The sequence below is a fragment of the Apteryx mantelli genome, chromosome 6 (genome assembly GCF_036417845.1).
Source record: "Apteryx mantelli isolate bAptMan1 chromosome 6, bAptMan1.hap1, whole genome shotgun sequence".
In the NCBI taxonomy this organism is placed as follows: domain Eukaryota; kingdom Metazoa; phylum Chordata; class Aves; order Apterygiformes; family Apterygidae; genus Apteryx; species Apteryx mantelli.
Genome location: NC_089983.1, coordinates 15,603,398 through 15,621,353, shown reverse-complemented (window position 1 = coordinate 15,621,353; position 17,956 = coordinate 15,603,398). Strand labels below are relative to the sequence as shown.

Sequence of the window (17,956 nt, the reverse complement as noted above, 5' to 3'; positions counted from 1 at the left end):
ATGAAAAGTCTTGCAGTATTTTCTCTTCATTTTCCCCATGCATATTTGTATCTATTTATTTCTCGTTCTCATTTGTATCTATTTAATTCTCATTAAGACCTGAGACAGGGATAAAACAAAGGTGTTGAAATCAAAAATTCATCCTTGTCACAAAAGTCCTACAGACGAGCAAAATACTACTTGAGGAGGCTGTGAAATGAAGGCTTGTTCCCTACAGAGTACTCACCATGGTCACTTTAGAAGTATGTCAAGCTTCAACGAATACATCAAAAATATTTTCCATGTTTCACTCTTCAAAACACCTGTGTTACCCACGCATAGACTAACTACCCTTCCTACACTCCTACCTCTCCTAAAGCACCTACCTTTCTTCTCTTTCTAACCAAAGAGAAACTATGGGTTATAGTTGCCTGTTGGCCGCAGTTTGAGAATGAGTATCAGGAGTCCTTAGGTTCTGTGAAAAAGAACTAGTGACCAACCTTCCACTCCTGGTCTGTTTTCCTAACTAAATGTACACTTCTCTTTCTGTTGCTGAGGGACACATTTGTACTCTTATAATGTTGGCAGCTTTGGATAGTTAAATTGAGTTTCAGCCACAACACAACTACTGACACTAGGGGAGCTCCATAATACAACTACTGCTGACCCTTCTGTTACCAGTTGTGTAGATTATACATCCCCTTTTTTGAGCCACCAACACAGACTTGCACACACTCACACACATGCTGCAACGTACACACAGTAAGCTCAGCACTTGACAGTACTGGCTTGCAGGCAGCCCTAGGGATAGATTAAAATTGGTGTGTCTCGACCTGTAAATCACAGGGAAGCTAGAACCAGTTGCTTGTTTCTACCTCTGACAGCTGTTCCTGCACAAAGACTCATTGAGAAGGGAGTTAGCGCTCTGACCTGCACGGGCTCAGGAGTAAGCTGGACAACATGCTGCATACGCTCACTGTGGTGATGTCTGGACTCTTCCTCATAGATCACATCCCTCTCGTGCTGGGGAAGGTTCAGGAAGCGGCGAATGGTGCAGAGGTTCTCCCAAAGGGTGCGGTTTTCCGGACTTGGGTTTTCTTTCCAGCGAAGCAGCTCACACAGCCAGCCCTGCAACAGTAGGGTCAGCACAGTTAATTCACTGAGCACTGAGGAACCAGATGTGAGTGGAAGGTCAGCTAGACTTAAGCAAAGCTCTGTGCTGCAAGTTTTGTTGGTTTGATCTCATGCAGAAACCCCTCCTATCCTCAGCTGCTCTTTTGTCTCAACAAATTCATGATGCTATTTATATTTTCTGCAAGTTGAAGAAACAGAAACCATCAGCAGTGCTTGACGGGAACCAGGAAGCGCAGCATCTTGCCCACTGTCCTAATCATACCATGTATAGAAGGTTCAGTTATAAGCACTTTTTCTGTAGAAAACTAGAAATGAAATGAAGGTGCATCTTCATTTTTCACATTTTAGAGCCCCTTTATTTCTTCATCTGACCAAAAGAAAGGTAGATGCAATCCTTGACACTTGCTAACAACCCTCATGCCAAGGGCTGCAGTCCCAGGACCAGAAATTCAACCACTACTGAAAATGTTTGGAAGAAAACACTATTGAGTACACCCCTCTGATCTGCTGTTGCTACCCTAATTTTGAACCCCACTAAAACCTGACAGCTTTAAATAGTCAAATGGCCACTTAACAGGGAAGATGCAATCTTACAGAAAAGGAATTCTCTAGTATTTAACAGGAAAGAAGCAAACAGGGCTCTGCAGAAGTTACTTTACAGATCAAGAAAGACAGGTATTAGGAGAAGATAATTTTAAGCCCAACCACAGATTGCAATAATAGTTGACTTTACTCTTGCTATATTGTTTTATAGGTTAGTTTGAAATGCCATCAAAAAGTTACAACTTTATTAAATCCCATAGGACCTCTCCATAGGGGCTGAGAGCTCAGACCCCTGGAGAAGGAAGTGCCAGCACTTCGGGAAAACCGCTATAAAACACAAAGCCAAGCAGAGAGCAAAATGGCAATAGCTGTTAATGTGAGAAACGGTGCCATGTGTGTTGAGCTCATGTGTCCATGACCTGGGTCCCCAGCAGGCTGCGGCTGCATGGGAGGGCAGGCGAGCCCAGGTTGTGGCAGCAGGCGGGCGGCCCCTGCTCGGCGCTGGGGACCGCGATTCCCTTCTCCTGCCTGGGAGCGAGGAGACGCGATGCAAATGACAGAACATGAGAAGATAATACTGAGGATGCTGTCAACGCGGCTTACTGACTCCTGTCAAAATATTTTACCTAGTAGCTTTATAACCCATCATTTTCAAGCTACAACTCAGCATTTTGACACCATTTTGACAGGCACCTTACTATACCTAAAAGATAGCTTGATCAATGTTAAAAATGTACAGTATAAGGAGTAGCCAAAACTGTATTTTTCTGAACAGCGACTACGGCAAGCTGAACAGACAGGTTCATTATAGGCCCATGTGGGTTTTTTGGGGATTGCTTTTTTTGTATAACAACTTGTAAGCCATTGACAACTTCTAACACGCACTATAAACCCCGTATATAATATCATAAGCTGTTGTTTGTCTTACTCTCTACTGTGACTTCTGCCTTTACCCCCCCCCCCAAAAAAAAGGCAAGATTTGATTATCTCTGCTGCATCAGCCAAGACAGCAACACCAGCTGTTCTCATTGTGCAGCCTCTTCCTCGCGGCCTACATGTTAATAACCTGATCATTCCATTTTCTCCTTCGACTGCCGGCTGCAGCACAGCGAAGAGACAAAAACCCAGGCCCATCTGCAGCAGCTGTAGGCACTGAACTGTGAAGCCACTAGGGATTTATAAACTAATCTGTAACACAACACTGCCTTGTTTTTACAAGTGAGAGGCCACATTTGTGCAGACCTGATCTTTTCTTGCAATAAACTAGGAGGGCTGGGGCGGGGGGGGGGGAGGGGACAAGGATGAAAACAAGATACCTAATCATTTACTTAGGAAAAAAAAATCTATATTATATTTTCAAAGTATTTTGACAGGTATTTGGGTAATCTCTCAGCCCAGTGATGTCTGAATTTTAATTTGGTTTGACCACATCTCTTGCCCTCAGTTCTCTTTTCTTTCCCTCTCCCCAGAAATCCCCCCAAACTTCGTCTCTTTTAGAGAAAAGACAGAAAAAAATCTCCCGGCCCCACAGTGTTTTCTCAGGGGTTTCTCCATACAAAGGAAATAATTTTTGAAATGGAAAATAAACCATCTGTGGAAAAAATAAGCTCCTGTTTCTGCCTGCTTTTCACTGATCTAAGTCTCCAACTGAACTCTTTCAAACATTTCAGGCAGGTACATTTAACGTCTCCCACAGGATGCTGCAGCCTGAAGACCAATCGTTTCACAGAAAATACACCCAAACCCCGCACCCGCTGGCGCCGGGTTCCCGAGCGGGGCAGGTCCACGAGAAGGTGACCCGCGGCACTCTCCCAAGGGCTGCGGAGCCGCGCGGTGCCCCGGCACCAGCGGAGCTGCCGCGGCTCAGCGGTGCCATCCCCACCTCTGAAACTCGGACTAGCGAGCCCGACGCTGCCTGCTGCATTTTGATTTATCTGTACCGTTATAATCAGCACTCATTACAATCACTTAGAGCAACACTACAGGCCTCATTATGGACTACGCACTCTCTGCCATTAGTCTTTAAGAAGGATAGCGCTCAATTTGCCTGGCAACATGCGAGGTCCTGACCTTGGAGCTATTAGGGAAAAGATTAGACTGCAGTGTGACCATGTGTGCAGACATGAGCAAACCAAATTAATTTCTGGCGAAGGGAGGCACCAGGCAAAGACCCCGTCATCCTGAGGACACCTGAGAACTTCTCGATTCCCCAAAGGAGATAAGCTAATGGCACGTTTAAAGGAGCCTGGTTCTGAAGGTGAAGCACATCCATGGTATTTAGAGAGATATTAATCCAGTTTCCCCACAAAGTATTTGCTTGGCTGATCAGATTAAGGGATCTAGCCTTCAACAGCACACCCCCACCACAGCAGGCCCCAAGAAATCTGTGATACTTCACAGCCTCAGACATATTGCACCATGTGTACCCAGCTGCTACAATAATTAGCTTATGAATGTATCAGCTGGTTCTGTGATTTTTATAAATAATAACTAACCTACAGAGCAGAAAGATTTTCATGAGCCTAATATTAGCAAGAAATTGCAAGGTGCGCCTAACTCTGAATTGTCATTGTGCTAAATGCCCTGTCTTCGCTCACGTTTTATGTCACTGGATCTCCCCCAATGCCATTTATAAATATTTATTTTTGCATCAGCAATGGCAATGTATTTGTGGCAGCTTTCTTCACAACAGCTATCATTCACTCACCCCCACACATACACATACGTACCCACTGTGTGCATGTGTACACTTGTCTGCATCAAATCTGTCCTTTCACTGCTCTCTTCCTATCCTTCCTTTTTATTTATTCAAGAATTCATTCTCTGACCCATCCATTCAAGACCATATCTATCCATCTATGGGGCTGCTTATTAGGTGATGGCTTTGGCTAATACGTGAGAAAACATAGCGCTGCAGCTTAGTCACACATTCTTTATGATTGCAAGTAACTGCCTTCCCCATGTACAGATGAAAAGTCTGCAGTGGATTTTTTTAATTATTTATTTAAATAATCTTAGCACGCCATCCAAGAAAGTTTTGCAGTACCAGGCAAAAAAAAAAAAAAGTGTAAATGTCAAATAAAACAGTGACAGATGACAGTATTCTCTATTGAATAGCACCGTTTCTTCGTGCATGTTCAATGAGAACTCATGAATTATTAATACACAAATCTCCTTTTTCTGTTAAAAATCTCAACTTGGGTTTTTTTGGTTGCAAATTTTTTTATTTTCTTTTATTTATTTCTTTGGGTCTGTGTATGTTACACAGAGCTTTCCAGGAGAATTATTTCGTTTAAGAAATGCTAAAATAAAGAAATTCTTGGAGCTACAGCAATTCACAGTGAATTTTCATCTATAGCTAGATTTATTGGCATGAAGAAGGAAAAGCAAAGAAGGAGATGCTATCCCATCACCTTTTCCCTCGCTCATCCACAACACCTGAGCTCATTTCGCTACAAGTAAACCCAACTTCTGTGAACATATTATAAAAATCTAGCAAATAACACATCCTTCCCAAGATCCATGATACCTCGTGTTTCTGATCCTGCCGCCCTGCGTACCACAAGTCTCACTCCTGAGCACAGATGGCCCCGGGTGACTGCCACAGAGTTAGCAGGAGCGTTTGGGGCACGTCAGTGTCACCACGGGTGGCAGAATCAGGCCCGTAATGCTAGCCTTTACAGCTCTTCAATGGGAATGTCTTCCATTAAAAACAAGAGGATGAAAAACAGCACAATTAAAGGATGCTTTTGGCTCTCCAGTGAGGCACACCCAGTACTTGTGGTTACGAGGAATTCTGCTCAGAACTTCCTTCATTTCACCCCAAAACTTGTATAGGCTTTGAGAACACAGCCTATTTTAGCTCATTAAAGAGAACTGCAGAGAAGTGCTGGCCTCTATTTTTGTTGTTCTCATGAGACAAGATAAACATTTTCTAAGCATTTTATTTGATAAAACAAATAATATCATATTAATGTCCTATTTTTAACCTCTCTCTCTGCCTCCTAATCAAATACATTTCCACATAGCTAAGCAAACAACAACAAAAATCTGCAGGAAGCCAGCCATTCCCATTGTGCTTTTATGCTGTTAAAGAAACAGTGTGCCTACTACACTAAAGCACGAGCCTTGGCACCCCCAGACCCTCTGGAGGGACATGTAGCTGGGGCAGCACTTGCAGAAGTGAAAGGGTCACAGGATGAAGGATAAGGTTCTTTTTAGCTGCTTGACCCTTTCACTTTTGCAAGACTTACCCTAGACCAGGGGAGGCTGCTCTGGCAGCCCAAGTTATTAGACTACAGTAAGGTCAGGTTTTCCAATGCTAGAAGAAGGTAAGTGCAGCATCCTGACCCCCCAAACGGCTTCCTGCAGATGGTGCTCCACCTGTAGTCAACTAAGGACCATATTTCTGATTAAATGATGAGAAAGCGTGTGGGAAGAGTTCAGGCTAAGTTATGTCGGGCCTACAAGCCTGCACTTACACTTTGAGCAGTGTCTCTACTGAAAGCCATCACAGAAAGAGGCAGTTGGATGCCCACGGTAACATGATCACACCAACCTGCCTACTTGCACTGGATTGCAAGACACTTCCAGCATGGGTAAAACCATAATCAAACTGACCTTGTGCTTCCCTGCATTCATACTGAAATTAATAATAATAATAATAATAATAATAATAATAATAATAGTTAGTTTTCTGTGCTGACATTTCCTAGGGTCTCCAGTGAAAGTATGAGTAGGCAAACGAAGAGTTTTTAGTAAGAGTGATTCAGGAATAAATCTCAAAAATAAATGTAAAAGGCCATTTCCTCACCCACATCATCAGTGCAGAAAATGTCAACATATGTGACAAAAAGCAAAAAAAAGCAGCAATGATCAACGCAAGTCTTGAAAGATTGGGAAAGATGAGAGTGTTGCCCAGGGAAAGCTGTCTGTCTAGGTGGGACCACCAAAGTCCTCTGAACAAACTTTCCCAGCCACTCTCCCCTCCACTCAGTTCGGGACTCTCTGCAGTGCGAAATGAGCCAGATAATATTCAGCTCTTGTTCCTTAGTCGCCAAACTCTCTTCCCATGAATCCAATAAGTGTCTATTAAAATAAATAAAACCCCTAATGATTCAAGATAACCTAATCAAGAAAGCTGAAATGGATAAAAGACTAACTGTAATGGAGAGTTCTGTCATGGCTTCAATGAATCCTTGATGAGGGCCGGGGGAGGGGGACTGAACCTGAGAAGCTTTACATGGAGTGTTTTGTTACGGTTCAAGGTTAATCATTCAAAAGCCTGAATTTTCTGAAATGCTTGGTATTTCTCCGCCTCCGAAAACTTAAGGCAAAATGCAAAGCCCTTTCATTAGAGCCAGTTTCTCACTAGCTTTACAAAACAAGAAACAATACGATAAATGAACGAAGTACATGAGTCCTGACAAGCCTTCAGTTCCTGGGAACACCAAGTTTGCTTACACCTCCTGCCCTTAGACACAAAGATCCTGGGCACTGAACATATTTCCAGCATGTGGAGTTCAAACAAGCAGCGCATGAGGCCGGGGAGGACATGCAGGCTCTGGGTCACAGCAAGCCACCTGCCTTCCCCTCCCAGCTCGGCCAAACACTCCCCAGGCGAAGACCCGGCTCCACAACTCTCCCTGCTGCGCTGAGCTGCTGGGAGAGGCTGATGCATCACTGCAGCCGCTGTCGTGGACGGCGGTCGAGTCATGAGTGTATGCAGAGGTCCGTAAAGGAGTTCATGCCTGAAGGCACTTCTAAGAAATTTTAACTTTAGTCCGGGGGAGAAATGCCCTTCTGTATGTCCAGTATACATAACAAGAAAATGAAAATATCAGTACAGCAGATAGGCGCCAGCTGTAGAGATTCACAAGCACTGTACAGGCCCTCAGATGCTACAGTGATAGAAAACGCACCGTATGCAGATGCTATATATGCTATGCACCTTCAGGGCCAGATGCGTCTTTCTAGCTGCTGTTCATCTTCACTGGAAGCTAATTATTTTAAAGGCACAGAAAATATCTAATATAAATTAAAAGGGGGAGAGAAGACGTCCCACCATGTTAAATAAGTGAGTATCAACTGGAAAGAGAGCGAAGGACAAGAAGGACAGAAGAAGGTGTTTGCAGAGCTCCCCTGCACTGCCAGTGCTCTCGTGGCAGAGCGCCTGCAGGGGGATAAGGGCAGTCAGACTGCGGGTTCCCACTACGGGGCTAACACTCACCCCCTGTGCCGGAGAACAGGGTCCCAAGGGAACCCGGCAATGGGGCAGGGTTTCAATGTGGAAAGGAGAAGTCGCAGCAAAGGTGAGGAATTGCCACACAGCTGCAATGATTTCCACCCACAGTCCAGGGTTTCTCTAAACTCATCACCTGAAGGGCTTTTGTGCTCCCCTCCGGTCCAGTTTATTTTGTATTTGTTTATTTTCAAACAGGGCAAAGATATGAACCGGAAACTGCGCTTTGCAGCTTAATGTTTTCTCAAATGTTGCTCAGTGGGGCCTCTCTTGCTTTACTGTGGTGTAACTGGAACAAATTCCAGTCCCTTGAGGAAGAGTTTCAGTTTAAAGGGTTCATTTTTTGTTTTCACCAAACTGGTCATGTTGGAGGTCAAAGCCATCCATCTGCCTTGGCCTGGGGCAGATCCCCAGCAGCACATGCCCTGCTTCACCATGCTGCCCCGTCCCTGTTAAGGGGAGACTCTTGCCCTGAGAGAACTGTGGGAAGTTTGGTCTCCCATGTCCATGCAGTCGCTGCCTTCCCTCAGACTGTCAACAAGGGCTCCAGTCAGCTATGCCCGCTATTTATTTTGATAGTGACTAACTGTTTATTATGAACAGAATTATATTCCTAAACTCATTTCACATAGACTAAGAAAAACTGTCTGCTGAGCACAGCAGAGCCTCTCCTAGGGCTCTCACTCGCAGAGGTCAGAGGAGTGATGCTGCTGCACAGTGTTATGGCAGCACTGGCACAGGGACACGGAGAAGTGGTGTTCCTAACACCAAACCATATAGCTGTTGCAGGACTCGATTCAGAAGTCAGCTTTCCTGGCAGACAGTTCAGACCTGTGGCAACCCGAGGTAGAAGTCTCTGCCCCCACTGTCCAGCTGTGGAGGCATGCAGGCCACCTGAACCTCTCTGAAATGGCATGCTGGGAAGCCATTTCGTTGTGAGTCAAATTCAACCATGACAGCCTGAAGCGCAGATTGAAGGTCAAACCCCAGTGTTCCCACCACACTCAGAAACACCTCAAGGTGATAAGTTAGGGCCCTGGATTTTGCCATTTAAGGCACAAAGGGCATGACCAAGAGGCATCTCCAAAGAAGCAGCATGGTATCCAGTGGGTACATCACTAACAGCTGGCAACTAAAGTAAGATAAGAACTCCCAGTCTGGAGGCTGAGCTTGGAGGGCGCTGAGGACCCTCAGGTCCTGCTGCCTTCCACAAGACAAACAGATGCACAGCACTTCACAAAAAAGACTAAAAATACCTGGATTTGAGTTGCAAAGGATTAAATAAGCGTTAATGAAAATAAGTGACAAACAAGTCAAAGTCTAAAATTAATGACTTGAGACTTCTATGAAGGTTGATTCCCTTAAAGGAGTCTCACCATACTACCTTGGTACCTTTGTGAGGCCCTGTTCCTCACATTTATCCTGACTTGTGAGCTCTGCAAATTATATCCTCGGTTTCTAACAGCTCCCCTACCTTTTAGTTGCTGAACTGAGAACGTGCCTTGACTTAAGAATAAAGACGGCTACTTGGTAAATTAGAGGTCCATTAACTCCACCAGTAGATGATGCCACTTGCAATAACTGCTCTCAGTGGGTACCACTCTTCCTGTACGAAGGTAGAAGATGAAATGAGGCCTCCATTGGCTCTGGATGCTCTCTTGGGTACATGACACACAGCCCTGTGTATAAAATGTCAAAACAGCCCTGTCGGAGATTCACTGGCTGCTGAAACTGTGAAGATCTCACAGCAATGTGGATTGCTGTTGACAGAACAGCAGCGCCCAACATAACACATGCCTTGTTAGCAAACTGGAAGCCTCTCAGTAGTCTGGGGTGAGGGAATAATAGAGGAAGCCAACGCAACGCAAGCCAGGCCTGTGGAGAACAGCAAGTGAACGAACCTTGGCGCAGAGTCCAAACAAACTCTCAGAGTAGCTCTTTTTCCCCTCTTTCAAACTCTATCTCTTCTACAGATATGGGCAGAGTTTTCAAGAGCACTCCCCGCCATGTAACTCGACTGCTGAGATCAGCAGCATCTTCATGGGAAGTGTCCAGGACCGGCACAACTGGTCTGCACAAAGCACTGTGAAAGCTCCACCACTAGTTTTTAAGCAAACTAGACCTATGGTGCTATGCTGGACATGCCGCCAGGCCATAGGAAGAGGGGTCTCTCTCCTAGACGTGCAGTTGTGCCCATGCTTTTGGCACTCCCTCTGGCCACGGCTCTCATGGGTGCCCCCGGCAAGGAAGGCGTGGGTGTGCGGAGGGGCATCAGGTCAGGGAGGAGGCTGAGAACTGCTGCGGGCCGTGACTACGGCCTCTCTGTCCCTGCCTTCCTGTGCCCCCATAAACCACTTTCATGCTCCAGCAGAGAGCTATGACATCTCAGCATGGTGAATGCTGGGTCATCCCAGGGAGCCAGTATTGCCTTGGCAGGGCTGTGAAACAAAGAAACATCAGCCTCAGAAACGCTTCTTTATTCACTGCTGCTGAGGAACCAAAACCTCTATGTACAGTAACTTTGCTTTAATCAATAACATTTGTGGATCCTGCTCTCAACCTTTTGCATCCAGCTTTCAGAATCTGCCCTGTTCTGTCTTTTTCCATGTGAAAGACTACAGACCATATTTTTGTTTTGGTGCTGGTGTGCAATGCTGCCAGAGAAGCGCACTCTGGCTGGCGCAGACTGAAGCTGGTGAGCCACCCAAATTATTGTTGGGTGGTTCAGTCCCTCTCTATTTCAAGAAGCCTCTGGGTATAATGACAGGAAGCTCGCAGCAATTTTAAGCCAAACCTCAGAGAGGCTGGCATTCAGTCTGTGCTAAACACTCCTGATTAAAAGCTGTCCAGTCCAGATTCTGGGTGGAACTTTGATATCTGCATGGAGTAAAGAATAAGGGGCACGTTTGCAAAATCAATTGTGCAGTTTTTATATTTACTGCACGTTTACCACATATGTCATTTATTACACAGTGGAAAACCGTTAAATGCACAGTAGTTGTGCCAAGTGGCATTATGCTTTTAACAGCTTTATTCGTTTAACAGCTCCAGTTCTCATTACATTTTGCCATGTGGTACATGAGATTTTTATGCATTTAACAGTTTAAGAGGGTTCCATGGTATTTTCCTTTTATGTATTTCATACTGTGCCTGAGATTTTGTTGGGGGGTAGAGGGATGGTGAACTGTAGCCCCTGTACTCTGACAAGAGAAAGCAAAAGGCAAAGAAAAATAATGATCAAACGGGGAAGGAAAAATGAATCAGACCTGCACGAGCCAGGACACGAATACCTATAACCAGGACAAGGCTCTCCTATGTGCACTGATAGCCTTTGATGCTTTGTTTATATGCCTTTCAAGTTCTTATTTAACATCCATTTAAATGACTACAATATTGTTTTCCTGTATGAAGGAAAATAAAAATATGCATATGCATCTAGATACTTCTATACCCCTCTCTCTCATTCTCACAAACACATTTGTGCGTGCATATTGATGCCACCTCCTAGCACAACTGAGTAATTTTCATCCAGGATCAGAAACAGCTCTTTTCACACAGAGTAAACAATTCCTTCCAATAGTCTCCAGTCCATTTGCTGCCCTTCCTACAAAAAATTCTGTCTGTCCTTTCCACAAAATCCCTTCTGGTACATTATATTTTTTTAAAGAGTTGGATGAAAATTTTAAATTAATGGATTCTCTGCAAGAATTTCACCCTGGCTTAGGTTTGCCCATATATATTTTTTATACCAAAGGTGAAAACTAATCCAGGAGAACTCACTGCAATGCTCTCTTTTTTTTTTCTTTTTTTTTAAACTGATTGAGCCTGATGTAAATTATTTACACGGCCATACTGTATGCAGCATATACAATGTGCAAAAAAAGAAAAAAAAGGAAACATCTTCCTAACACTGCCTAGGATGCAGTTTCCCATTGCCTTCCCTCAGTTACTCACTTAAGAAAACAATTTCTTTACCTACCATCATTTTGGAAGGTTCCTGTCCCATTAACAGAGGTGTGAGCTATATATCAAAAGTGTGAAAAGACATATGCCCATTTGTACAAAAGGGGGAAAAAACTGGCTGTGAAATGGTCCAATTCCCATCCTATTTTAAACAGGAAAAGGAAACCATTTAAGGAGGCAAAAGCCAAAAACATGACAGGTTCCCCAGAGATGAAGATTACTATTATTGTAGGAACAGATGTATTTTTATTGGTGGGAGGAGGAGATGGGTGTAATTCCAGCCCCAGAGTTTGCTTTAAAAACAAAACGAAAAAAAACAAAAAGCCCCGCAACCACGAAATCCCCTCTACCACTCACCTGACTTTTATTGGCAGCCACTTTGGCAAACAGAGCTTGAGATACCTTGGCCCTTTTCATCTCCTGTTGGATCTCGTCATAAATGGCAGCTGTGATGTTGACGTTGGCGCCGTCTGCCTTAATGGGGAGGTCTGTTGTTGGTGTCGAGGTTTTGGCCTACCAAGAGACCATGAAAATAATAATTAAAAAAGTGCTGCTTTCAGCCCAGCCATCTGTGCAGAAATTATCAAAGGATTTCAGTCAGCTGATGCCAAACTGCATTAGCTACAGAGGGACACTTCCTGTCCATTATTCTAATCAGGTTAATTGTGATTGGAAATAATTGCAGTGCATTCCTATAGGACATGCGAGGCCCTGTCAACTCTCCCCCTCTCCCTCTCCCAGCATGTTTATTGAACAGCTCGAGCCCCGGATAGGTAGCTGGGGCATGCGGCTGCAGGCAGCCGCTGAAGTTTGCTCTGCCAGCTACCTACTATGGCATATGCCCTGGCCTCTGCCTTCTTCTCCCCGTGCTGGAAGTGGCCTGCACCTCCGAGGAAGAGCCAATTCTCCCAGAAAAAATGAGTAAATGGGTAGAGGTCTCTAAATAATAAATTATTACTCAATTTAATGCACTCCCTCAAGTCTCCCTCATCCTTTATTAAAACTATACGTATGTCATTTGAGTATGTATGGTTTCCTAGCCTTATCATCATTATGCTAGCCAGACAGTCACCTAATTTCACCTAGGAAATCAGTGGAAATGAAAAAAAAAAATCATTTCATAAAGCTGGGCTTTGGCATGCCTTTGATGTGCTGCCCTCATTCTCCTAAACTCATATTGAGATTTTGTGTATTCCGCTGCACTCCTTTTAATTGAATGATTTCCCATCAGCTTCTGTGACAAATGAAGGACAATAACGGCCGTTGCCAGTGCTTTCCCCAGGCTGGACTACCCCTGTAAGGCTTGTATCCATACAATTCAGCAGGCTGCTGCAAGATTTTTACTTTAAAGCCCCTCAGGCAGGGCCGCTCTCCGAATTCACTGCCAGGCGGCAGGGTGCGGGCCGCGGGCCCTTCCACCGGCCTTGGGCGGGCGGCACCTCACTAATCCCCCTCCCCAGCGCCTTTAGGGGAAATATATAGGTTACAGATACAAAATGCCTGTTTTCTCTTAAGGCATAAAGATCTTAAGGAACAAAACACCCTAAGTGGCAAAGCTCACACGTCCAGACAGATCCAAATCTCCCATAAACCCTGGTGACGTTCAGATATTTGGCCCAATTATAAACCTTTTCAGTTGGCCCCTGTTTTTGTACCAGAGTTTAAGGCTGATATAGTACATCTAAGGTCAATTTTTAACTGGGCAGACGTGCCCAAATGCCTCTTTGGTAATGGGAAGGTTAACTAGGCAAAACCAAACCCTCTGAACTTCCCCTTTTCTTTTGCTATCCTACCAAATCTTCCTGTCTGTAACATCCCTGTTGTACCAAAGCCCACGTTAATAATCGAGCCAAAATCCAGTCAGTACACCAATCTAGACTAATCGTTGTGCCTCTGGCTTCCAGACAAAGCTTGAAGAGCCATGTGTCTTCTCTCCTTTCTGAAGCCCTGTCTAGATGGCACCTGCCCAGACTGGCCGCACACAACCCACGTAGCCGTACGGCAGTGGTGCCAAAGCCGAGCTAGGACGCCCCAGCCCTCAGCAGCAGCCACCACCGCCCCGGCTGCAAGCCACTGCTGGCTCGATCCCTGCCAGCTCCCAGGCAGCACGGCTGTCACCGCAGGAGCCACCTCCAAAGGGCCTAAGATCCTTCTGCTCTGCTGAGGACAGTGGCCCGCGTTCATGCAGGGAGCGGGGCAGACCAGAGCCTCCTGGGCCCCTCGGCAGCCCAGGGGCCAGACTCACCACCGACCACCGCGCCTGAGCGCGCGAGCGAGTACGGCCTGATGGAGGGACTGACAGAGCCGCTGGGCTCCCAGATTCAGTCTACACAGACAAGGAGAGTTAGGGGAACTGGGGGCAGGCTGAAGAAAACAGCATGGAGATCCTGGGAAGGAAGCGGACCGTGCAAGCCCGTCACGGTCCATGGAGAACGGAGCTTACCTCTCCCAAGGCACCACAGTGCTTGAAAGGGGATGACAAAGCCCTCCCGCCCGACGGAGCCTGTGGCTGGGGCAGCCGGTGGGACCCCATCGGCCTCAGGGCCCAAGGGCAGGGGCTGGATTCAGAGAGGAGCAAGATCAGCACAGGAAAGGAAGTTTTCAACTGCAGCTGTCCTGCGTGGGTCTCCTGCCCTGTCAGCTCCATAACCGAAAGTCAGAAACGAGCCAGCACTGGACACCCTGAAAGCTGGGCCGTTTTTTATTTAATTACCAAAATAAATAGGCAGAGCAAGTATCAAACGGAAGTATCACAGGCACCAAAATAAAGTATTTAATACTAGGTGCCTAGATTTAAAACAAGTCTTGATAGTAACAAGAATTGAAATGTCTTATTGCAAATTGTAAAAAAATAAATAAATAAAAAATAATAAAGGTAGTGTTTGTAATCCTAGTGCAAGAGCTCTGAAATCCCACAAGTTGCTGCTGGTTTTCCACAGAGGGGAGAGAACGGGCTACATGTACGCAATAACCTTTAAAAGCTCAGAATTTTTTCCCCAAAGCACTCAAATCCTTTTGCTAGATTAATCTGCCACTCTCATCTTCATGTAGGTCCTGAACCATGTCTGACTGTACTTAGGAAATACCCCACAAGGGGGTTTCAGGCCTGGTTGAGTTATAGAGACAAGGGTTCCTCCTCCTGCCTACCTTCGCGGCTGCCCCAGCACCAGCATTTACAGTGGTATATGCCAATACTCTCTCATTTTACCCAGTGCACTAAAAAATCATTCCCGGAAGTATTGCCTCAAGAGATTGGTATCTATGGAAACCATGTTTCAAAATGCCATTAAATCAACTTCTCCAGCACTGTAACATAATTCTTGAAAGGACAGTACAGTTCCTCCTTTCAGTTACCGCTGCTACCTCCAAAGCACCTCGCTCCCTGCTGTTTAACCTCTCTGCTCCGGGAGGCAATGCTCCTGGGAATCACTGCACTAACATGAAGACGGTATTTGTCTTATCGCAACTAATACCAGGCATATGGGGAAGCAAAGTAGCTGTGCCGCCTGCCTCCGAGCTGGGAAGCAGCCTCATTTGCAGAGGTGTCCAAGTTGTCAAAACAGCACCTGTGCTGACTGGTGCTGGCCCTCCGAGGACCGGGGGATGTTATCCGGTGGGCGCAAGGCGAGCACCAGGTACACAAAGATTTGTGCGAAGCTTTTGCTCGCTAAAAATCTCCCGATATTCTACTGGATTCCTCAAGCCAAAATAAGGCAAAAAGGGCTTGCTTTACACTTTTAGAGTACGGTTTTCTAGTAGTACTTAGCTCTTTAAAAGGAAGGCAAAATTTCCATTTTTTTAAAGCTGCAGGCTAGGATATGGGAAAAATGTCTTATTTGAACAGAGGAAAGAGATGGAGCAACAGATCAGACTCTTACTCTCACTGCACTGCATCTAACTACTCCATTTCCTTCTGTTACTTGATTCTAGTTGTGAAATCTATCATGCTAAATATCAGTATGAATAAGATAATCCTTTCATGAATTAATATAAATGCAGAAAATATGGCTACACTACTCAAAATAGTTCTTTTTATAAAATTTATATTTCCATGGAAAGGTAACTAAAAAAGATAAGAGCTACACAACAATGAGTTTCATATGTAATAATAACTCAGTGTCAATTTTGGGTTGGCAAGAAACACTAGAAAACAGCCTTCAGTGAAAACAATTTTTTACATCATGTATAGTCGTGAAGCATACACAAATGCCAGCATTAAACTAAGCAAGCTCAATAGTTTCTACAAAACCAACACACCTTCCTTAAGGATAATCACTTTGCATTTAAAACTATCCCCCCCAAGACGCTTATTTATTTTTAGCAGCTGTGGCTACAGAATTCAATATGAAAAGTGCTCAGTACTATTATAAGCACAGCTAACACATGCACAGCCCAAGCTAGCGCTCAGAGGCTTTGTAGGCTACAAGACTGTGAAGGCACCAAAGCAGGAGAGTTATACAGGCCCACTTACTGAGGAAGCTCAGTACCAAGCAAAGTGCTAGAACTGAGCTCTCGGGTCTGGGCAGTTAGAAATTTCAAACTCGAGTTAGGGAAATGTCATGACAAGAGTTGACCATAACCTCTGTGCAAGCACCCTCTCTCTTTTTTCAGAGTACACATCTGGGACTGCATTCAGCCTGGTAAAAGGGGGAACACACCATAACAGCGTAGTGTGTGGATGTTCTCTCTTAGTGCAAAGGAACAACCTATCCAGGGACGTGGGTGGCAACAGCATGTTAATAAACACATGCAGTTAAGTCAATGAGATGACAGCTGGTTTGGAACTGTAAACCATCATCTTCCTTCTCAACACCCTGCCCATCTCTACTTTCTGTACTTCAAATAATTACTAATGTAAACCTTTAAATCAAGGACTGTGATTTCCTAGGCACAAAACAGAGCACCCTGATTTCTAATTCACTTTGGACTCCTGTTCACCACATGCTTTTTACTGCAACATATGTGAACACCTTCATCTGCCCAGAAATTTTCTCGGTGTTTTACGGAATGTAATGGACACAGACTGCTTGAGACAAAAAGTTATGTAAATGGTCTTTCCATGATACATCTGGTAACAGCCATATAACAGGCATATATCACCAGCCTGCGTGTGCAGCCCACGTGCATTCTTTCACGTACTGTCACAAGCATTCTTTTCTGCATTTATGGTATTGGTCAAAGCTAGAGTCGTCACGATGTCTTGTTGAAATTCCCCAAACACCTCTTAACAGCCACTCCAAAATCTTACAGAAGAATTTCCACAACACATCCAGGCAAGAAGAGCAGCAGAGAGGGAAGTGCCGAGAAGAACCCTTTACCCACACTAATCCACAGGATGTCATGACAACAGGTAAAGAGGGATTGCATCTTACCTGGGGGGTTCTGGAGGAGCTCGGGCTGCTGGCTGCTGAAGACACCATGCTCACATTGGGGTTCATACTTCTCTCTCTCTCGTCCTGATATATACGATCCCGCTCTGAGTCAGGCAGGTTGAGGAAATTCTGCATTGCCCTTAAGTTTACCAGGAGGGATTGCGAAGCTGTCCTAGGGTCTTCTTCCTTACGCAGGATCTCCGACAGCAAGCCCTGGTTCAAAAAATTAAAAAAAAAAAAAAGTCATGTGTTGTTGGTTTTTTTTCATTTGTTTGGTGTAACCAGCTGGGTTGCAATACTGAGAACTGACATCAGAATCTCATGGGCTTTCCCAGAGGGTATATTTTGTAAGAAAGTGTTTGTCTTCTGGGGGCTGGGGTCTATTTTGGGACTGTCCTATTCTGGCACTGTAATAACCATCTGAGCATGGCGACACTGGATATGAAGGTAGGTGCACTGGGGAGAAGAAACTGCAGTTACCACCAGGTGTTTGCTGCAAATATTTTAGGAGCTGTTAGATCTCCCTCTCTCTCTCGCTCTCTCTTTACTTGAAGCTGGGAACACTTGGCAGTCCTGTTCTTCTTCGACAAATCTGCCAAGGTTGGTAAATTTAGTTTCGACATTTAAACAGCGCAAGAGGTTTATAAAGAAAGAACGTTTCACTATGTTTTGATGTTACAGTCCGTTCATTTTGGTTTGGACAGTCATTTCTGAGAGGAGAAAA

At 44.9% G+C, this 17,956-nt stretch overlaps 1 protein-coding gene across 1 annotated transcript in view; it reads right to left on the bottom strand.

Annotated features, from left to right (window-relative positions):
* Window positions 1-17,956, bottom strand: part of SATB2 (SATB homeobox 2) — a 137,234-nt gene that overhangs the window by 22,961 nt on the left and 96,317 nt on the right. The window contains exons 8-10 of the mRNA XM_067298507.1: window positions 17,233-17,445; window positions 12,218-12,373; window positions 910-1,107 (exon numbers count right to left, since the gene is read on the bottom strand). Coding sequence (XP_067154608.1) covers window positions 910-1,107; window positions 12,218-12,373; window positions 17,233-17,445 — 567 coding nt within the window. The remainder of the gene's footprint in view (window positions 1-909; window positions 1,108-12,217; window positions 12,374-17,232; window positions 17,446-17,956) is intronic.